This window comes from Oncorhynchus gorbuscha, linkage group LG01, assembly GCF_021184085.1.
Source record: "Oncorhynchus gorbuscha isolate QuinsamMale2020 ecotype Even-year linkage group LG01, OgorEven_v1.0, whole genome shotgun sequence".
In the NCBI taxonomy this organism is placed as follows: Eukaryota; Metazoa; Chordata; class Actinopteri; order Salmoniformes; family Salmonidae; genus Oncorhynchus; species Oncorhynchus gorbuscha.
In genome coordinates, this window is record NC_060173.1 from 76,145,031 (window position 1) to 76,168,852 (window position 23,822).

Genomic DNA, 23,822 nt, shown 5'->3' on the forward strand with positions numbered 1-23,822 from the left:
TAGGACCAACTTCACGCTGTCCATGTCATCTTATTTATTGTGATTTAAAGTCAAAACTGACCCTAGATCAGCACTCCTACTCTTGGACGCTTAATGAATACAGGCCCATGTCTAATGTGCTTAGAAAATGGGTTTGTCTCAAACCAGAGAGGGAAGCATTTGCATGTTCTCTATACATTACATTGACTTCGCTCGGCGTTTAAGGGGGATTTCATTTGAGGTTGAGGTGGAGTGACCTGTCTGAGCCCTTTGTTTCACGTGTCAGACGTGTGAACATTTTGTGGCGTCTTAAGAGCATATGCACTCTGCTGAAATCCAACTAATTAGGAGAAAGGAATGGAGATCTTTACGTTGAGCTGTTATATTACGGATGAATTTCATCAATGTCTTTTGGATGTTAATTTAGTTAGGAATATGCTGTGTGCATGGAATCAAAGAAAAAAAAATATAACTCCTCAGAAGGAGACAGCCTACCTATCCACTTGGGCATCTCAGAGTGCTGATCTAGGATCAGTTTCACAATGAATAAGATCAAATGGACAGGTGGAACCTGATCCTGATCAGCACTCTTACTCTGTGACATTTTATACATACAGCCCCTGGACCAAATTTAGTGGCTCCAAAAACCTGGTATAATCTTCATTAGTGTACTTTTTGAGTGGCAGAACCATTTATTTCCTGGTTTTCTGGTGGTCTTGGAGTGGAGTCCAGTGGCTGAAGCAGGAGGTTCTGGTTATGGTGGTATTATGGGTAGGCATGGTCTTCCTCACATAAGGCATGAGCAGACTTACAACCAGGATGGCCGGTGAGCTGAACATGTTCTAGCATGATAATGATTGAGCCAGCATCCCCCCCCCTCTCTCTCTCTTACTCACTCTCTTTCTCAATTCAATTTGCTTTATTGGCATGATGTAACAATGTATATATTGCCAAAGCTTACTTTGGATATTTACAATATTAAGATGATTAAGATGATGAGAATCAAAATTGTCAACGGGACAACCGTAACAACAATAACCAAGGGTCAAAATAACCATACATTGAACTATAACAATAAGCATACAGTAGAGTACATGTGCAGGTTGATTGGTCGGTCAGACACTGTCCCTCATCTTATGGCAGGCAGCAATGTAGTGCGCTGCCAACCCACAGCTCTCTGCGTTCTCCCCCAACAGGACGGGTAGCCTATTCTCATCAGAGAGGTCTTTGAAACCTTGAATAAGGGTTTCAAATTTGGGGAAATGACACTCTCTAATTGTTTTATATTTTTTTAAACATTTTGTCATGAAATGCAGCTCTGTCTCAGATTCTGCTTTGATGCAGTGGTTGCACAGCCTTTCCTCTACAGGGAGATAGGTTTTCCCGTGTTTACCCTTCTCAATGGCAAGGCTGTGCTCACTGAGCCTGTACTTTGTCAAGGTTTTTCTAAGGTTTTGATCAATAACTATGGTCAAATAGTTAACCATGGTGTACTTTCAATTTAGGGCCAGATAGCACTGCATTTTGCTTTGTGCTTGTGCTTCCCAATAAGCAATGTAGTTTTATTTTGATTGTGTTGTAATTAGTTTTATTCTGAATGATTGTATGTTCTGGTCCTGAGGCTTCAGAGTGTTAATAAAACAGGTTTGTGAACTCAGCCCCAGGACCAGCTGGATGAGGGGACTCTTTTCTTTGTTCAGCTCTTGCCATTGCAGGGCTTGGTAATGATATGAGAGGGGTCACTGTATTTTAGAATTTTCCATGCCCTGCATGCATTGTTTGTAGTGTTCCTCTGGACAAGTAGGAGAATCTTACAGAACTCTGTAAGCAGGGTTTCAATGAGGTGTTTGTCCCATTTGGTGAAATGTTTTGCAAGTGAACTCCACATCTCACTGGCATAAAGTGCAATTGGTATAATGACACATTCAATTAGTTTTAGCCAAATTTGAATAGGTATTTCAATGTACTTTTTTAATGGTGTAGAATGCCCTGCGTGTCACGGCCGTCTTCCTGGTAGGAATAAGTGGACCAAAGCTCAGCGTTGTGAGCGTACATTACTTTATATCCAATGTCGCCAATAAAACAATACAAAATGACTGTGAAGCTTAAGAGGGCTATAGTGCCACTAACAAAGTCAACTACCCACACTGACAAAAGGGGAAAATACTGCCTAAGTATGATTCCCAATCAGAGACAACGAATGACAGCTGTCCCTGATTGAGAACCATACCCGGCCAAAACAAAGAAATACAAAAACTTAGAAAATAGAACATAGAATGCCCACCTAAATCACACCCTGACCAAACCAAAATAGAGACATAAAAAGCTCTCTAAGGTCAGGGCGTGACACTGCGTGCTTTCTCTCTCGGTTCATTCACTGCATCATTAAGGTGTCCAGTTGAGCTTATTTTTAAGTATTTTTAAGTGATTGTAGTGTGTGCAGTATTCTATATTTTGTACCAATTGAGAACTTTTGTACCCTGAGATATTGGTCTTCTCTGGAAAATCATTATTTTAGTATTTTTGGGTTTTACTGCAAGGGCCCAGTACTGCTCTAGCAGGTCCAGGCTCTGCTGTTGGCCATGTGCTGTAGGTGACAGCAGGCATAGGTCATCTGCGAAGAGTAGGCATTTAACGCCTGAATTGTGGAGACTAACACCAGGGGCTGACTATTTTTCTAGAATAGTGGCTAATTTGTTGATGTACATTAAAGAATTATGTTCTTTTCTTGCCAATTTTAAAGCTACACGTATTGCCAGTATACATTGATTTCATTCCTACACCACTTTCAATAACATTGTAGAACAGTCCTTTATGCCAAATAGAATCAAATGCTTTTTTGGAAGTGGATAAAGCAAGAGTATATTTTGGTGGACATGTTTATCGATCAGGGTGTGTAGGGTGTAAATATGATCGGTCGTGCGATGTTTTGGTATAAATCCAATTTGGCTTTTACTCAAGACATTGTGCTTATTGATGAAGTTTAGAACTCTTACCACAGAAAATGTTCCCCAGGTTACTGTTCAAACAAATGCCTCAGTAATTGTTAGGGTCAAATTTGTCTCCGTTCTTAAAGATTGGGGTTATGAGTCTTTGATTCCAGATGTCAGGGAAATAACCTACACTCTACAAATTAAACAGTTTTAATATAGCCAATTGAAACTTTGCACTAGGGACTTTGAGCATCTCATTTAGGATGCCATCAGGTCTGCATGCTTTTTTAAATTTGAAGGCCTGATGTTTCTTATAGAGCCGGTCAGTAATTGGGGAGTCCAATGGATTTTTATTGTCCTTTATAGCTTTTTCTAATCCATTCAACTTCACATGATTTTGGCATTGCTCTGCGTTTCTGTCCATTTGAACGTTGTTGTAGAGTGTTTTAAAATGGGTTGTCCATACGTCACCATTGTGTATCGCTAATTCCTATTGTTTCGATTAAAAAAAGTTTTTTCAAATTTTGCCAGAAGTTGTTTGTGTTTATGGACTCCTCAATTACTGTCAGCCTCTCACTGTTGTACTGTGCATTTTTGGTTCTGAGTGTACATTTATAGAGTTTTAAAGTCTCACAGTAATGAAGGTGTAATTCACCATTATTTGGGTCTCTGTGCTTTTGGTTGGATAGTGTTCTAAGTTTTTTCTGTATAATTGTACAATCTGCATCAAACCAGTTGTCATCTGTGGTCTTTTTTTGTTTAGTTTTTTAAAATCAATTTCAGTTGTACTTCTTTTGCTGTTTGCCTGAATATATAGTTGATGTTTTTTACTGTTAGATTGATGCCTTCTTTACTGTGAGGTAATGTGGTATCCAGAAAGTTATCTAAGAGTGTTTTGATATTTTGTTTACAGGTTGCTTTCTGGTATTCTTCTGTGCTGTTTTGGGCCCATCTGTCTGAATTTCTGATGGTGTATAGCTTACTGGGCTGTGAATGTGTGGTTGTTTCCATGTCACGACTGTAGGTGAATCTCCCCAAAGAGTCCCCCCGTAACCTACCATTGACAAAGTACAGACACAGGCTTCTACAGAGCTGCAACAGATCCCTTCTGTTTTTGTTGATGGTGCTGTCACTGTTGTTTCTATGGGGGAGATTAAGGCAGTTCGAAACAATATGGCCTGTAATAAAGCTGTCCCCTTGTGTGGTCGTTAGATCGGGTAGTGTTCCTGTGTGTGCATTTGTATCCCCACAGATTTCCCTGGGCCTGGAAATGGCACATCTCTTCCTCCAGGGTGGGGAAGATCTCCTCTGAGTAATATGGGGATTTTGAGGGGGGGATATACAGTTGAAGTCGGAAGTTTACATACACCTTAGCCAAATATTTAAACTCTGTTTTTCACCATTCCTGACATTTAATCCTAGTAAAAATTCCCTGTCTTATGTCAGATAGGATCACCACTTTATTTTAAATAATTTGAAATGTCAGAATAATAGTTAAGAGAATGATTTATTTCAGCTTTTATTTATTTCATCGTATTCCCAGTGGGTCAGAAGTTTACATACACTCAATTAGTATTTGGTAGTATTGCCTTTAAATTGTTTCACTTCTTACGGCTGAAATCTCATTAACGGGATAGATTTGACAACAGCCAGTGAAAGTGCAGGGCGCCAACAGAAATCTCATAATGAACATTTTTCAAACATACAAGTATTATACACCATTTTATAGATAAACTTGTTGTTAATCCCACCACAGTGTCCGATTTCAAAAAGGCTTTACGACGAAAGCATACCATGCGATTATGTTAGGTCAGTGCCTAGTCACATAAAAACACAGCCATTTTTCCGGCCAAAGAGAGGAGTCACAAAAAGCAGAAATAGAGAGAAAATGAATCACAAACCTTTGATGATCTTCATAAGGTGGCCCTCACAGGCCTTCATGTTACACAATACATGTATGTTTTGTTCGATAAAGTTCATATTTATATCCAAAAATCTCAGTTTACATTGGCGCGTTATGTTCAGTAATGTTTTGCTTCCAAAACATCCGGTGATTTTGCAGAGAGCCACATCAATTTACAGAAATACTCATCATAAATTTTGATGAAAATACAAGTGTTATGCATGGAATTAAAGATACACTAAAGATTCTCCTTAATGCAACCGCTGTGTCAGATTTCAAAAAAGCTTTACAGCGAAAGCACACCATGGAATAATCTGAGTACAGCTCTCAGAGACCAAAACAAGCCATACAGATACCCGCCATGTTGTGGAGTCAACAGAAGTCAGAAATAGCATTATAAATATTCACTTACCTTTAATGATCTTCAACGGAATGCACTCCCAGGAATCCCAGTTCCACAATAAATGTTTGTTTTGTTCGATAAAGTCCAGAATTTATGTCCAAATACCTCCCTTTTGTTCGCGCGTTTAGTTCACAAATCCAAATTCACAAGGCGCGAACACTAGGTCCAGACGAAAAGTCAAAACAATTCCATTACAGTTCGTAGAAACATGTCAAACAATGTATAGAATCAATGTTTAGGATGTTTTTTTTTCCATAAATCTTCAATAATGTTCCAACCAGACAATTGCTTTGTCTTTAGAAATTAAAGGGAACGCTGCGCTCGCACGGCCGTGCGCATGACTTAGCTCATGGCATTCTGCCAGACCCCTTAGTCAAACAACTCTTATTCACTCCCCCTTCACAGTAGAAGCCTGAAACTAAGTTCTAAAGACTGTGGACATCTAGTGGAAGCCTTAGGAAGTTCAATCAGACCAGATTTACACTATCTTAGACTTGAAAACCTACAATCCTCAGATTTCCCACTTCCTGGTTGGATTTTTTTTCTCAGGTTTTTGCCTGCCATATGAGTTCTGTTATACTCACAGACACCATTCAAACTGTTTTAGAAACTTCAGAGTGATTTCTTTCCAAATCTACCTATAATATGCATACCTTAGTTTCTGGGCCTGAGTAGCAGGCAGTTTACTCTGGGCACCTTATTCATCCAAGCTACTCAATACTGCCCCCCAGCCATAAGAAGTTAACTTGGGTCAAGCGTTTTGGGTAGCCTTCCACAAGCTTCCCACAATAAGTTGGGTGAATTTTGTCCCATTCCTCCTGACAGAGCTGGTGTAACTGAGTCAGGTTTGTAGGCCTCCTTGCTCGCACATGCTTTTTCAGTTCTGCCCACAACTTTTCTATAGGATTGAGGTCAGGGCTTTGTGATGGCCACTCCAATACCTTGACTTTGTTGTCCTTAAAACCTCTTAGGGATCCCTTCACCCCCATTCCCGCTTGGATCCCGTTAATGGGATTGATTTGACAACATCCAGTGAAGTTGCAGTGCGCCAAAATCAAAAACAGAAACACTCATAATAAGAATTCATTAAACATACAAGTGTTATACATCAAAATACAGGTTAACTTCTTGTTAATCCAGCCACAGTGTCAAATTTCAAAAAGGCTTTACAGGGAAAGCAGACAGTGCAATTATCTGAGGACAGCACCCTGCATACAAACACATGCAAATCAGGTTTCAACCAAGCAGGTGCTACACAAAAATGAGAAATAACGATATAATTCATGCCTTACGTTTGATGATCTTCTTCTGTTGGCACTCCAAAATGTCCCATAAACATCCAAAATGGTCATTTTGGTCGATAAATTCCTTCATTATATCCCCAAAATGTCCATTTATTTGGCATGTTTGATTCAGAAATACACCGGTTCCAACTCGCCCAACATGCCTACAAAGTATTTAGGAAATTACCTGTAAACTTGGTCCAAACATTTCAAACAACGTTCCTAATCCAAACTTATGTATCCTAAAACGTAAATAATCGAGAAAATGTAAGATGGGAAATACTGTGTTCAATACCGGACGGAAACAAAGTGAAGCGCGTTCCAGGTCGCACGCTCCAAAAGACTTGAGTCCCTTAGTGGCACACATGGAAAGAACAGGGCTACTTCTTCATTTCTCAAAGGAAAAACAACCAATTTCTAAGGACTGTTGACATCTAGTGGAAGACATAGGAACTGCAAGCATATTTCTATTAAAAAGGGATTACCATAGAAAACTAATGGAAAACACTTTTCCCTGGATGGATTGTGCTCGGGGTTTCGCCTGCCAAATCAGTTCTGTTATACTCACAGACATTATTGAAACAGTTTTAGAAACTTCAGAGTGTTTTCTATCACAATCTACCATAATATGCATATCCTAGCTTCTGGGCCTGAGTAGCAGGCAGTTTACTTTGGGCATGCTTCTCATCCGGTCGTCAAAATACTGCCCCCTAGTCCAAAAAGGTTTTAAGCCATTTTGCCACAACTTTGGAAGTATGCTTGGGGTCATTGTCCATTTGAAAGGCCCATTCGCGGCCAAGCTTTAACTTCCAGAATGATGTCTTGAGATGTTGCTTCAATATATCCACATAATTTTCCCTCCTCATGATGTCATCTATTCTGTGAAGTGCACCAGTCCCTCTTGCAGAAAAGCACTCCCACAACATGATGCTGTCACCCCCGTGCTTCACGGTTGGGATGGTGTTCTTCGGCTTTCAAGCCTCTCCCTTTTTCCTCCAAACATAACGATGGTCATTATGGCCAAACAGTTCTATTTTTGTTTCATCAGACCAGAGGATATTTCTCCAAAAAGTACGATCTTGGAGCAGTGGCTTCTTCCTTGCTGAGCGCCTTTCAGGTTATGTCGAGATAGCACTCGTTTAACTGTGGATATAGATACTTTTGTACCTGTTTCCTCCAGCATCTTCACAAGGTCCTTTGCTGTTGTTCTGGGAATGATTTGCACTTTTCACACCAAAGTACATTCATCTCTAGGAGACAGAATGCGTCTCGTCCCTGAGCGGTATAACGGTTGCGTTGTCCCATGGTGTTTATACTTGCGTACTATTGTTTGTACAGAGGAACGTGGTACCTTCAGGCGTTTGGAAATTGACATCATTTTCTGGAATTGTTTATAGCTGTTTAAAGGCACAGTCAACTTGTGTATGTACACTTCTGACCCACTGGAATTGTGATACAGTGAATTATAAGTGAAATAATCTGTCTGTAAACAATTGTTGGAAAAATTACTTGTGTCATACACAAAGTAGATGTCCTAACCGACTGACTTCAACTGTATAAGGATTTAAACGTTTTTAAATGGTCCTGCTGCTGTGTCCTGTCTTCAGCTGATGAGTGCTGTGAAGAAGGGCCAGGTGTCGGCCAACCGTCTGGCCATACTGATGAAGACGGCTGAACAGAGCCTGGACCAGAGAGAGCCCGTTGAGCAGAGGGAACCTGTCGACCAGAGGAAACCTGTGTCGGTGGACCGTAGCGGAGGAGGAGTGTGAGACTCAGCCCCCCTGGCCCTGGTTCTTCCTCCGGACGAACCTGGTCACACAACTCTGGGACCGTATGTATTGCACCTCAAAGTATGAGTGCCGATTTAGGATCAGTTTTGCATTTTAGATAAGGTTATATGGATGGCGGGACCTGATCCTTGATCAGCACTCCTACGCAGAGATGCTTGATGCAAACGGCCCTGCTCCAGCCTGGTTACCACAGATCTATGTGCTTTTAACAACCCTTCTGACTTGTATGTTGCCATGGTCATGTAATGCGATATCATATCATAGGTGTCATGTATGACATGAAAACGGAAGTCACAAGGGTTGGCTAAAGCTCATATGGTATTGTATACAGACCTGGACAACCCAAAGGTACTGAAGCTCATTATCTTATGTCTTCCATGGGAGTTGCTCTGCTGACACAGGCATTTTCTATCACTGCATCAACACACATGTAGCCGATGCCTCGCCTTGAATCTTACAAACTTGCTTCCATATTTATTGAGATATTTATTGAGATATGAAATGAGTAATTATTGGGACACTGTTGTTTATTTCAATGTATTTATTTATTGTTTGTGTTTACACAACATATTTCAACAACAACAACAGCACATTTCTTAATGTATGATGTTACTGTTGTTTTTAACATTGCCCAAGAGCGTACAACTGAATGTTAGATGCAATGCAAAGTGATGTGCAACGTACGTTGACAACTTGAATTGCACTCATTGTGGTCTTTTTCCAAAAGGGTTTTGTTGTGTACCGTACTCCTGTGCCATTTTATACATTTTAGATACTGACAATCTAAAGGGAGGCATTTTGTACAAATAGTGTTTGCTGGATGTTGTGAGTTTTGACCGCACTTTCAGCAAAGTTCTATGGTCCACATTTAAGTAATGCAATTTAATTGTTCTATTCGATGCAAGGCTTAATTGGAAAATGATAGCATTTTTCACTCTCTGCCATTTACATCTATATTTTATCCCTTTCAAATGGACTCTAAATGCTAGATATTTATTATATTCATTTAGTCGACGTCAAATGAGATACAAATCAACAGTGAGCATCTTTAAATATTCCACAGTAGGTGCATGTGATTGGTTCCTGGAAACGTTATTGTCTTGCATGATTTTATTATGCTGAATGGGATGAAGTGTTGTGTTTGATGCTGGCTTTTAATTTCTGGATCTGTCTGTGCACTTGGTGTTTTTATGACTATTAATTTATTACTTATGGTTTGTCTGGTTAGCCACTTGCATTTATAGAGTAATAAGGGAATGTATTTAATGTGCCTTGCTTTCAGATCCAGTGCGAATTGAGAGCATGAATCAACAGAGCTGATTAAACCATACCCTTCCTGGCTTTTAAGCGTGCTTAATTTCACAGTAACTATAAACAAAGCAATTATTTTCTCATGCACACTGTTAAAGTCAAAAAAATGTCATGTGTTTGCCCCTAGTACAACAATTAGGTATGAGGGCAGTTTCAAAGAGTTACATCTCTTAATTATCAGTTCTTAATTAAGGAGGCATGAGACCAATTCACTGGAACTCGTGGTTGTTGTTGTTCTTTTCATTTGTTTTTAATAAAACTCACATTATTAACAGCTTGGTTTTTAGAATACATTGATGGGAAATGTAAGGGTTAAATGTAGGGAGTTATAATACATATTTATGTCGGGTTTAATCTACAGATGGTTTCTCACCAGACATAGGGGTGTTATGCAATCTAACTCCTCAAAAGGACACCAACAGTGATATTCTCAATACATAGTACGTGGGAGGGCTTATCCATTCTTCTACTGCCAGCTCCAGCACTAGGATACTTGATGCATGAATTGAATTTACTCTTTTATTTGGATGGTAGGATGGTCAATTGTTGTTCTAATGCAATTGGGTGAAGTTTTGTCTTCCTTCTGACAAAAGCAATGGAATGTGAATTTAGTTGCTGCATGAAGCGACTGCTTTCAGCAATAAGTATGAATGTAGTACCAGTCAAAAGTTTTAGAACACCTACTCATTCAAGGGTTTTTATTTATTTTTACTATTTTCTACAATCTTAGAATAATAGTGAAGACTTCAAAACTAGGAAATAATACATATGGAATCATGTAGTAACCAAAAAAAGTGTTAAAATCTTCTTTGGGATCGGTGTCCCTTCCGCTGGACGGTTGAGCTCACGTAGGCTAATGCGATTAGCATGAGGTTGTAAGTAACAAGAACATTTCCCAGGACATAGACATATGATATTGGCAGAAAGCTTACATTCTTGTTAATTTAACTGCACTGTCCAATTTACAGTAGTTATTACAGTAGAAGAATACCATGCTATTGTTTGAGTAGAGTGCACAATTTTGAACATGAAAAGTTATTAACAAATTAGGCACATTTCGGCAGTCTTGACACAACATTTTGAACAGAAATGCAATGGTTCATTGTATCAGTCTAAAATGTTGCAAATTCGCAGCTGACATCTACTGGCCAAAATCTAAATTGCACCTGGACTGAAATAATTCATTATGGCCTTTCTCTTGCATATCAAAGATGATGATCCCCAGAAAATATAAGTAATGTTTTTTTTCTTCTTTGTATTATCTTTTAACAGATCTATTGTGTTATTCCCCTACATTCCTTTCACATTCTAAAAACTTCTAAGTGTTTCCTTTCAAATGGTACCAAGAATATGCATATCCGTCATTTTAGGCGAATATTTAAAAAAATAGGTTATTAAACAAACAAGATGTATTTTACATTTGAGATTATTCTAAGTAGCCACATTTTGCCTTGATGACAGCTTTGCACACGCTTGGCATTCTTTCAACCAGCTTCATGAGGTAGTCACCTGGAATGCATTTCACCTGGAATGCCTTGCCTCTCAGATTGCAGCCCAAATAAATGCAAAAACATCTCAAAATCAACTGTTTAGAGGAGACTGCGTGAATCAGGCCTTCATGTTCGAATTGCTGCAAAGAAACCACTATTAATGGACACCAATCATTTGGTCTGATTAGTCTAAATTTGAGATTTTGTGTTCCAACCGCCGTGTCTTTGCGAGACGCAGAGTAGCTGAATGGATGATTTCCGCATGTGTGTTTCCCACCATGAAGCAAGGAGGAGGTGTGATGGTGTGGGGGTGCTTCGCTGGTGACACTGTCATGATTTATCTAGAATTCAAGGCACACTTAACCAGCATGGCTACCACAGCATTCTGCAGCGATACGCCATCCCATCTGGTTTGTGCTTAGTGGGACTTAGTGGGATCATTTGTTTTTCAACAGGACAATGACCCAACACACCTCCAAGCTGTGTACGGACTATTTGACCAAGAAGTCAAGTGATGGGGTGCTCCATCAGATGACTTGACCTCCACAATCACCTGACCTCAACCCAATTGAGATGGTTTGGGGTAAGTTGGACCGCAGAGCAATTGCTCAGCATATGTGGGAACTCCTTCAAGACTGATGGAAAAGCATTCCAGGTGAGGGAATACCAAGTGTGCAAAGCTGTCATCAAGGCGAAGGGTGGCTACTTTAAAGATTCTCAAATATAAAATATATTTTGATTTGTTTAACACTTTTTTGGTTACTACGTGATTCCATATGTGTTATTCCATAGTTTTGATGTCTTCACTATTATTCTACAATGTAGAATAGTAAAATGAAAGAAAAAGTCTTGAATGAGTAGGTGTGTCCAAACTTTTGACTGGTACTGTAAAAGATGCTGGTAAGTTCATCAGTATTGAACTCCAACAGTTATGTCTGTACTTCTTGTATTTATTTTTTTGTGAACATTGTTTTTATCGAGTCACTTAATCAGTACATTGAATGTGAAATATTAAAATTGTTCAACAATCTTTTGCCTGTATTTCTGACAATATTTTCTTTTAACATTAACATTCCTCTGTTTCCACAGGAACAGGAGTGTCTCCCCAGCAAAATACAAATAGTTCTGGGAAAGTTCCCAGAACATTTGTTAGGTCGAGGCAAATGTCCTCATAACACAAAAACTGTCCAGTCATACTGATGATTATATAATTTTTATATAAAACTTTTGCCTGATGTTGCAAGAATGTTCCTAGAACACATTTAATCTCTTCTTTAAATGTTCCCAGAATGATTCATATAGTTGTGGGAACAGTGTCTTTAACTAACACTCTTAGTTCTCTGCCCCCTGGTGGTCAAGATTGTAAATGCATCTCTCATCTGGAATTGTTCCTTGAAAACAGTGACTATAACTCCCATACTGAAGATACAGAGCCTGGACACTGAGCTCCTCACCAACTACAGGCATAGGCTCCCCTTCCTCGCCAAAGTGCTTGAACGGTGGTAGCATCACAAGTCCAACAACACAGCTTTTTGAACCAGCCGGGTTTCCGAGCTATGCATAGCACTAAAACTGACTTTTAACATTTCACATTCATTGTGCTGCTGATGCTGGGTACATCTCTATACTCATTCTCCTGGGCCTGTCTGCAGCATTTGACACTGTCTGTCATCAGATTTTAACTGACTGCAGGGAGAGGCTTCTTGTTTCCTGAACACCTTTTGCCTGGTTCCACTTCTAACTATCTGATAGACAACAGTTTGTCTCCGTTGGCAACTGCAGGTCTGCTTCAGACCCTGTATCACAAGGTGTCCCACAAGGTTCAGTGTTACGTCCATTACTATTTAGTATTTACATGCTACCACTTGGTCAGATCGTCCATCAATTTGGACACATATTTCACTGTTATGCAGATGACACACATCTACATCCACACAAAACCCAATTCCCTATGCACTATAAACTCAAACTCCACAGTCAGGAACCTTGGTGTTACATTTGATCCCACTGTCATTTCAACCCCACATCTGAAACATCACCATGTCAGCCTTCTTCCACCTGAAAAACAGCTCACGACTCACATCCTCTCTCACTGAGCCCACTGCTGAAATCCTCATTCAACCCTCATTGGGGCAGCAGGTAGCCTAGTGGTTAGAGCGTTGGGCCAGTACCCGAAAGGTTGCTGTATCGAACTCCCTGAACTGACACAGTAAAAATCTGTCATTCCGCCCCTGAACAAGGCAGTTTAACCCACTGTTCCCCAGTAGGCCGTCATTGTAAATAATAATTAGTTCTTAACTGACTTGCCTAGTTAAATTATTTGTTTTTTCGTGCCTGGAGTACTGTAGCACCATTCTCTACGAACTCCCCGCCAAAACACTGGACAGACTTCAACACATTCAAAAGTCAGCTGCACAAGTCCTCACACACACTAGACATTGGGACCACATCACCTCGACCATCATCAAACTCCACTGGCTCCCAGTGCAATACAGGATCATATTCAAATTGCTCATGCTCACCTACAAAGCACTCAATTGACTGGCTCCCACATACCTTACTGACCTCCTACACCCCTACACTCTCACCTCTTCACTGTGCTCCTCTCATACTGGCCTCTTCACCATCCCTCGCACCAAGCTCCGCTCAATTGAAGACCTGGCTTTTAGCAATACAGCTCCCCAACTCTGGAATTCCCTCCATCTCCATGTCAGAACCCCACATTTCATACACATATTCTATCCTTCTGATTCCTGCTTACGAGCAAAAATTAAAGCAGGAAGCACCAATGACTCGGTCAATAAAAAAAGTGTTCAGATGAAGCAGATGCTAAGCTTCAGGGCTGTTTTGCTAGCACAGACTGGAATATGTTCCGGGATTCTTCCGATGGCATTGAGGAGTTTGCCACATCAGTCACTGGCTTCAATAAGTGCATCGATGACGTCTTCTCCACAGTGACTGTATGTACATACCCCAACCAGAAGCCATGGATTACAGGCAACATCCGCACTGAGCTAAAGGGTAGAACTGCAGCTTTCAAGGAGTGGGATTCTAACCTGAAAGCTTATAAGAAATCCTGCTATGCTGTCTGACGAACCATCAAACAGGCAAAGCGTCAATACAGGACTAAGATCGAATCGTACTACACCGGCTCCGACACTCGTTGGATGTGGCATGGCTTGCAAACTATTACAGACTACAAAGAAAAGCACAGCCGAAGGAAGCACAGCCGAGAGCTGCCCAGTGACACGAGCCTACCAGGTGAGCTAAATTACTTCAAGGCAAGTAACACTGAAACATGCATGAGAGCATCAGCTGTGATCACGCTTGTGATCACGCTCTCTGCAGCCAATGTGAGAAAGACCTTAAAACAGGTCAACATTCACAAGGCCGCAGGGCCAGAGGGATTACCAGGACGTGTACTCCGAGCATGCGCGGACCAACTGGCAAGTGTCTTCACTGACATTTTCAGCCTCTCCCTATCTGAGTCTGTAATACCAACATGTTTCAAGCAGACCACCATAGTCTCAAGAACAAGAATACTAAGGTAACCTGCCTAATTACTACCGACCCGTAGCACTCACGTCTGTAGCCATGAAGTGCTTTGAAAGGCTGGTCATTGCTCACATCAACACCATTATCACAGAAACCGTAGACCCACTCCAATTTGCACACTGCCCCAACAGATCCCGTATGATGCGATCTCTATTGCACTCCACACTGCCCTTTCACACCTGGACAAAAGGAACACCTACGTGAGAATGCTATTCATTGACTACAGTTCAGTGTTCAGCACCACAGTGCCCTCAAAGCTCTTCACTAAGCTAATGACCCTGGCACTAAACACCTCCCTCTGTTAACTGGATCCTGGACTTCCTGGCAGGCCACCACAGGGTAGGTAACAACACATCCGCCCCGCTGATCCTCAACACGGGAACCCCTCAGGGGTGCATTCTCAGTTCCCTCCTGTACTCCCTGTTCACTCATGACTGCACAGCCAGGCACGACTTCAACAACGAGACAGCCTGTAGGGAGGAGACCTGACCGTGTGGTGCAAGGACAACAACCTCTCCCTCAACGTGATCAAGACGAAGGAGATTATTGTGGACTACAGGAAAAGGAGGACCGAGCACGCCCCCATTCTCATCGACAGGGCTGTAATGGAGCAGGTTGAGAGCTTCAATTCCTTGGCGTCCACATCACCAACAAACTAACACGGTCCAAGCAAACCAAGACAGTCGTGAAGAGGGCACGACAAAACCTATTCCCCCTCAGGAGACTGAAAAGATTTGGCATGGGTCCTCAGATCCTCAAAAGGTTCTACAGCTGCACCATCGAGAGCCGCCTGGTATGGCAACTGCTCAGCCTCCGACCACAAGGCACTACAAAGGGTGTTGCGTACAGCCCAGTACCTCACTTGGGCCATGCTTCCTGCACTCCAGGACCTCTATACCAGGTGGTGTCAGAGGAAGGTCCTAAAAATTCTCGGATACTCCAGGCACCGTAGTCATAAACTGTTCTCTCTGCTACCACACGTCAAGCGGTACCAGAGCGCGATGTCCAGGTCCAAGAGGCTTCTAAACAGCTTCAACCCCTAAGCCATAAGAATCCTGAATATCTAATCAAATGGCTACCCAGACTATTTACATTACCCCCTCTCTCTCTCTTTTACGCTGCTGTTACTCTCTGTTATTATATATGCATAGTCACTTTAATAACTCTACCTACATGTACATATTACCTCAATTACCTCGACTCAATTGTGACCCCGCAAATTGACTCTGTACCGGTACCCCCTGTATATAGCCTCGCTATTGTTATTTTACTGCTGCTTATTCATTATTTGCTACTTTTATTTCTTATTTTGGGTGGGGGGGAATTTTTCTTAAAACTGCATTGTTGGTGAAGGGCATTTGAGTGAGCATTTCACTGTAAGGTCTACACCTGTTGTATTAGGCACATGTGACAAATACAATTGGATTTGATTTGATAATCTAGTCCACACTAAAGACATGCCTTGTCCACACATGCTTAGCCGGATTCTCTGTTGTTTTAGCGTATATCCTCTATCTAACTTCACTTCCCTGGTTAGTCTGTCATCATGTTTAGTGTTCTCCATGGTTAGTCTGTCATCATCTTCAGTGTGCTTTTATAAACTTACTTGTTGAATCTGAGTTTATTTCTTTTTAACTGATATTTTTGTGTATGTACAGTGACTGGGTGTCGTGAAAACCACTATGTATTATTATAATTAGAACATTGGGGGAACATCACAAAAGATTAGTTCCCAATTTACAATAACATTCCCAGAACACATTTGTCTGCTCATAAAACCTTTGTTCTGGGAACGTTCTTGTAACATCAGATTAATGCTTTTTCGGCCTAAAATAAACATTGTAGAATCATCCGCAAAACATGACAGTTTTTGTGTTTTGAGAACATGTTCCCACAAAAAAAAGAAACGTCCCTTTTTCAGGCCCCAGTCTTTCAAAGATAATTCGTAAAAATCCAAATAACTTCACAGATCTTCATTGTAAAGGGTTTAAACACTGTTTGCCATGCTTGTTCAATGAACCATAAACAATTAATGAACATGCACCTGTCACGGGATTCTTCCGTTGAAGGAGAGGCGGACCAAAATGCAGCGTGGTTATTTTGATACATCTTTAATCAAGATGAAAATAGAACAATATACCAAAACAAGAAACGTGAAAAAACGAAAACAGCCCTATCTGGTGTAACAAACACAAAGACAATCACCCACAAAACCCAACACAAAACAGGCTACCTAAATATGGCTCCCAATCAGAGACAATGACTAACACCTGCCTCTGATAGAGAACCATATCAGGCCCAAACACAGAAACAGACAAACAAGACATCCAACATAGCATGCCCACTCAGATCACACCCTGACAAACTATGGTCAGGTTGTGACAGCACCTGTGGAGCGGTTGTTAAGACACTGTCAAGAATACCACCGAAGGTGGCTCCCCTTCCTGTTCAGGTGGCGCTCGGCGGTCGACGTCGCCGGTCTTTTAGCTGCCACCGATCCCTTTTTCCTTTTAGTTTGTTTTTGTCTAATTGTTTTCACCTGTTCCTTGTTGGGGTTTTGGGAAGGGTGTTATTTAAGTTCGTTTTGCCCGCTGGTGTTTATGCGGGCTTGTTGGTTCGTTACCTTTGGTGATGTATCGTGTTTGTTTTGGGGTTTCGCTGTCCAGTGTTTGTAACTAGGTTTTGGGTTTGTTTAGCACCAGTGTTTTAGGGCATTCACCCATGTTTGGACCTGTTACGTTTTGAAGGACATTAAAGCGTTTTTCCCGTTCACTTTGCTCTCTGCATTTGACTCCTCACTCATCACTCACCCGACGTTACAGAAGCCCACACCACCAGATGGAGTCAGCAGGAGCAGCGACCACCCCTCTCCCCATGATGGAGGAAAGAGTCCTTCATCATACGTCCATCGCATCGGATCAGCCATGGATCAAATGATGGAGAGGATGGACCTTTGGGAGAGGAGTGATTTCCCTACTACCCCACCTACCCTCCCACCAGCAACTCTACCATCTCCTCCAGCGGGATCCGGTGCCAGCGCCTGCACATCACGCCTCAGAGGGAGTACGATGGAGCAGCGGCAGGGTGCCAGGGATTTCTGCTACAACTAGAGCTCTACCTGGCCACCTTTCGGCCTGCTCGCTCGGACGAGGAGAGCGTGAGTGCCCTCGTCTCCTGCCTGACGGGTAGGGCCCTGGAGTGGGCCAACACCGTCTGGAACGGGCCCGACTCAGCGGGGGGCCACTACCTGGAGTTCACCCGCCATTTCCGGGCTGTGTTCGATGATCCTCCGGAGGGCCGAGTGGCGGGTGAGAGGTTGTTCCATCTCCGGCAGGGGACGTGGAGCGCGCAGGACTTTGTGTTGGATTTCCGGACTTTGGCCACTGGAGCTGGATGGAACGACAGGGCCCTGATAGACCATTACAGGTGTAGCCTAAGAGACGACGTCCGCAGGGAGCTGGCTTGTCGGGACACTACGCTCAGCTTGGATGAGCTGATGGACATGTCTATACGGCTAGACCATCTGCTGGCTGCTCGCGGACATTCTGAAAGGGTCTTGTCAGTTCCACCACCTGCCCCCCCTGCTACCATCCCGATGGAGCTAGGAGGGGCTGTGTCTCGGGAGACCGGAGGAGGAGGCTGCTCTTGTACCCATTGTGGCCGGAGAGGGCACACTTCCGGTCGGTGCTGGAGCGGGGAATTTTATAGATTGCGTGCTCGCCCAGAGGTTGAGGATTCCGTTAGTTAAGGTAGACCCCCCCTTCCCCATGCACTCCTTAGATAGGGTCAGGGCTGGTCAGGGAGGGTTGGGGTCAGGGCTGGTCAGGGAGGCCACGATTCCTCGAGATGATTACGCAGGGGAATCATAAGGAGCGGATTAGTCTGTTCCTTATCGATGCATCTGCGTTTCCGGTGGTACTGGGGATTCCCTGGCTGGCTATTCACAATCCTAAAATTTTGTGGAGACAGGGAGCTCTCCAGTGCTGGTCTGATGGGTGTTCTGGCAGGTGTTTAGGAGTATCCATCAGTGCGACAACGGTGGAGAGTTCAGACCAGGTTTTCACCGTGCGCATTCCTGCTGAGTATGCCGATTTGGCTATCGCCTTCAGTAAGTAGAAGGTGACCCTATTACCACCCCATCGACAGGGGGATTGCGTGATAAACCTCCAGGTAAATGCTGCACTCCCCAGGAGTCACGTGTATCCGTTGTCCCAGGAGGAGATGTTGGCTATGGAGACATATGTCACGGAGGCTCTGGGACGGGGGTACATTCGGCCCTCCATGTCACCCGTCTCCTCGAGTTTCTTTTTTGTGAAGAAAAAGGAGGGTGGTTTGCATCCATGTATTGATTATCGAGGTCTAAATTCCATCACTGTTAGTTTTAGTTACCCACTACCTCTCATCGCTACGGCGGTAGATGATTTCACGGGGCGCAATTTTTCACGAAACTGGACCTCAGGAGCGCGTATAATCTGGTGCGTATTCGGGAGGGAGAAGAGTGGAAAACCACATTTAGTACCACATCTGGCCATTACGAGTACCTCGTCATGCCGTACGGGTTAAAGAATGCTCCAGCCATCTTTCAATCATTCGTTGATGAGATCCTCAGAGACCTGCACGGTCAGGGTGGAGTGGTGTATATTGACGACATCTTGATCTACTCCGCTACACGCGCCGAGCATGTGTTTCTGGTGCGCAAGGTTCTTGGGCGACTGCTGGAGCATGACCTGTACGTGAAGGCAGAGAAATGTGAATTTTCCAAACAAACCGTTTCCTTCCTGGGTTATCGCATTTCCACCTCGGGGGTGGTAATGGAGTGTGGCCGCTTCAAGGCTGTGCGTAATTGGCCGACTCCCACCACGGTAAAGGAGGTGCAGCGGTTCTTAGAGTTTGCCAATTACTACCGGAGGTTTATCCGGGGTTTTGGCCAGGTGGCGGCCCCTATTACCTCACTGTTGAAGGGGGGGCCGGTGCGTTTGCAGTGGTCAGCAGAGGCGGACGGAGCATTCCGTCGTTTGAAGGCGCTGTTCACCGACGCGCCAGTGTTGGTGCATCCGGACCCTTCTTTGGCATTCATAGTTGAGGTGGACGCATCCGAGGCTGGGGTTGGAGCGGTGCTCTCCCAGCGCTCAGGTACGACACCGAAGCTCCGCCCCTGTGCTTTTTTTGAAGAAGCTCGGGCCAGCGGAGCGGAATTATGATGTGGGGGATAGGGAGTTGTTGGCAATGGTTAAGGCTCTGAATGTGTGGAGACACTGTCTTGAGGGGGCTAAGCACCCATTTCTCATCTGGACTGACCACCGTAACCTAGAGTATATCCGATCAGCTAGGAAATTGAATCCTCGTCAGGCAAGGTGGGCCATGTAATTCACCCGATTTCGTTTTACGATCTCGTATCGACCAGGTTCCCTCAATACTAAGGCCGACGCGCTGTCCCGCCTATACGACACTGATGACTGGTCCATCGATCCTACTCCCATCATTCCAGCTGCCAAGCTGGTAGCACCGGAAGTATGGGAGGTGGACACGGACATCGAGCGGGCACTAAGGGAGGAACCTGTGCCTCCACAGTGCCCGGAGGGTCGTAGGTACGTGCCGCTCGCTGTTCGTGATCAATTGATTTGATGGGCACATTAGTCTACCCTCATCAGGTCACCCGGGTATTTCGAGGATGGTGTGAAGTCTTAGAGGGAAGTACTGGTGGCCTACCTTGGTGAGAGACGTGCGATTCTATGTCTCTTCCTGTTCGCTATGCGCTCAGAGTAAGGCTCCTAGGCATTTGCCACGAGGGAAATTACAACCCCTCCCCGTTCCACAATGGCCGTGGTCCCATCTATCGGTGGATTTTCTTACGGATCTTCCCCCGTCTCAGGGGAACACAACGATCCCGGTCGTTGTGGATCGGTTCTCTAAGTCCTGCCGTCTTATCCCGTTGCCTGGTCTCCCTTGCAATGTCCGTACTGTGAGACGCCTACGACAGTGCTAGATGTAGACAGGACGGACAGCTGATCATTCTTGCAGTGGCAGACCACGTGTAACAACACCTGCACAGGATCGGTACATCTGAACATCACACCTGTGGCACAGGTACAGGATGGCAACAATCCGCACAATCCCTCCATCAGTGCTCAGACTGTCCGCAATAGGCTGAGAGAGGCTGAACTGAGGGCTTGTAGGCCTGTTGTAAGGCAATTCCTCACCAGACATCACCGGTAACAACGTTGCCTATGGGCACAAACCCACAGTCTCTGGACCAGACAGGATTGGCAAAAAGTGCTCATCACTGACAAGTCGTGGTTTTGTCTCACCAGGGGTGATGGCGGATTCACGTTTATTGTCGAAGGAATGAGCGTTACACCAAGGCCTGTACTCTGGAGCGGGATCGATTTGGAGGTGGAGGGTCCAACATGGTCTGGGGTGGTGTGTCACAGAATCATCGGACTGAGCTTGTTGTCATTGCAGGCAATCTCAACGCTGTGTGTTACAGGTAAGACATTCTCCTCCCTCATGTGGTACCCTTCCTGCAGGCTCATCCTCCAGCATGACGATGCCACCAGCCATACAGCTCATTCTGTGCGTGATTTCCTGCAAGACAGGAATGTCAGTGTTCTGCCATGGCCAGCGAAGAGCCCAGATCTCAATCCCATTGAGCACATCTGGGATCGGAGGGTATGGGCTAGGGCCATTCCCCCAGAAATGTCCGGAAAATTGCAGGTGCCTTGGTGGAAGAGTGGGGTAACATCTCACACCAAGAACTGGCAAATATTGTGCAGTCCATGAGGAGGAGATGCACTGCAGTACTTAATGCAGCTGGTGCCACCCCCCTTTGTTCAGGGACACATTATTCCATTTCTGTTAGTCACATGTCTCTGGAACTTGTTCAGTTTATGTCACAGTTGTTGAATCTTGTTATGTTCATACAAATATTTACATGTTAAGTTTGCTGAAAATAAACACAGTTGACAGTGAGAGGACGTTTCTTTTTTTGCTGAGTTTAAGAACCTTTAAAGAACAGACATGATGTGTTTTAGCAACTGTCACGGTTGTGAGGAGAGACGGACCAAGGCGCAGCGTGATTGTAGTTCCACATCTTTATTTTAGTGAAACTTAAACAAACCAAGAAACAAACAATGACCGTGAAGTACCGTAATGCTGCATGCAGTCACTCAAAACAATATCCCACAAAGCAGGTGGGAGAAAGGGCTTCCTAAATATGATCACCAATTAGAGGCAACGATTACCAGCTGCCTCTAATTGGGACCCATGCCAATCAGCAACATAGAAAATAACTGACTAGAACACCCCCCCTAGTCACGCTCTGACCTAAACCCCATAGAGTACCGAGGGCTCTGACAGGAACCTTCTTGCTACATCAGGTGAATGTGTTTTGACCTCTAAAAGAAAAATTGTAGAATTTTGAGAAAATATATTTTGTGATGTCCCAACAATGTTCCCACCAGACTGTTCCCACAATTTAATGAAACATCCTGGGAACGTTTAAAGTACAGACAAAATGTTTTCTGGGAACATTCTTGCAACATCAGCAAAATGTTTTATATGTAGGATCATCAACATGACCGTTTTTGTGTCATAAGAACATTTGCCGCAACCTAACAAATGTTCTGGGAACTTTCACAGACAGAGATCATTTTTGTTGGCTGGGAAAATATTACTGGTACATTGTGTTATAACATTGCCTGGAAACCTCATGAGAACTTTTAGGGAATGTTCTGTGGAGGTTGTTGCAAATGTTCTGCACAACAATTTTGTGAATGTTAGGAGAACATTCCAAGGATGTTTAATTTTTAACATAAAATAAATAATTGATATTGTAAAAATATTCTAACAATATTTGAATGTTTTATGGATGTTATCATCCTAATGATAGATAAAACCCTAACTAGAACTTATTGGGAATCTTAGCTAATGTTCTGGGAATGTTCCCGGTTTGCTAGGTCCTCTATTATCCTTTGAATAAATTGTGCTCCAGTGACATGGCTGTAATGTGGACAGCTAACAAGACATAGCTATTGATCCACCTCTCTGGCAGGGTAAACATAGCCTTGTGTGGTGCCAGTTAGATAAGAGTGAGTGACAGAGATAGTGGCAATCAAGGAGATCTTTCTTTCAATCCATTAAAAGGTCAAATGAATGTCAAGTGTTGCAAAATTCTGGAAACGTTCCCAGGAAAAGTTCCTGGTTGGAAGATTACCAGAATCAAGAGGAAATTGCAAGAAATATGAAATCCTCCAACCAGGATTTCTGGAAAACCTGGGAATTTACTAGCATCTTGCAACCACATCATGTGAAGGCTATTGCTTGCGTTGTGTGGCTTGGATAAGGCAAACATTCTTCCAGCATTACAGGCTTACAGTGCCAATACCTAAATGCCGATGGACATGCAGTTTACCACAGGTATTGAATGCTATCCACTCCTCATGTGGTATAACTGCTACCTTCCATTAACACCTCCTCTGTGTACACATACAAATGGTGTTGTGTATAATTACGCGTGCTCGTCAGAGTATCCAAATGTACCGTAATTAGAAAATAATGGGCTAACGTTCATGGATGGGAGAATTCTACTTAACATTTCCTCATGTAGCAAACGGGCCAAAGTCTAAATGAACCTGAATCGGCCTGTAAGACCCTAAAATAAAAAGTTAGTGATATTGCCATTTAAAGCAGGTAGCTTTGCACAGAGTGGTGTAATGACCATGGCTACTCTATTAAGGCTAACAGCTCCCATCATTTAGTAATGGTGCTCGTTCAGCCTAATCAATGGTTTAAGCGGCAGTGAACCATTAAATAAAATAAAAAACTCTCGAGATGAGGTGCTTCTGATTGGGGTTAATTGGATGTAATTGAAATTTATACTATACAGTGGACGACTCATTAAGAACACATTGAAAACTAATGTAGTTTGAGCTCAGGTCATTTAACCATTTGTTTAGGGGGGAGAAATGTAATGGCAGACTTGAGGGAGAAAATAAACTGTTAGACAACATTACGTGAAGCTACTGGTAGTATTCAAAGGTCATATACACAACATGGAATTGACTCTGTTCTATACTCTGTGGAAAGTTGGCGACGAATACAAAATTCTGTTAGCCTATTAATTGATTATTTGGTGCCATTGTGTTCAAGTGTCTAGTTGAATACATGACTTGATTTC

The 23,822-nt window shown here is 43.1% G+C and overlaps 1 protein-coding gene across 1 annotated transcript in view; it reads left to right on the top strand.

The window, feature by feature from the left end:
* Positions 1-9,876, top strand: part of LOC124042132 (glycerol-3-phosphate dehydrogenase, mitochondrial-like) — a 43,919-nt gene extending 34,043 nt beyond the window's left edge. The window contains exon 17 of the mRNA XM_046360499.1: positions 8,109-9,876. Coding sequence (XP_046216455.1) covers positions 8,109-8,270 — 162 coding nt within the window. The 3' untranslated portion in view covers positions 8,271-9,876. The remainder of the gene's footprint in view (positions 1-8,108) is intronic.
* The last annotated feature ends 13,946 nt before the right edge of the window (positions 9,877-23,822 follow it).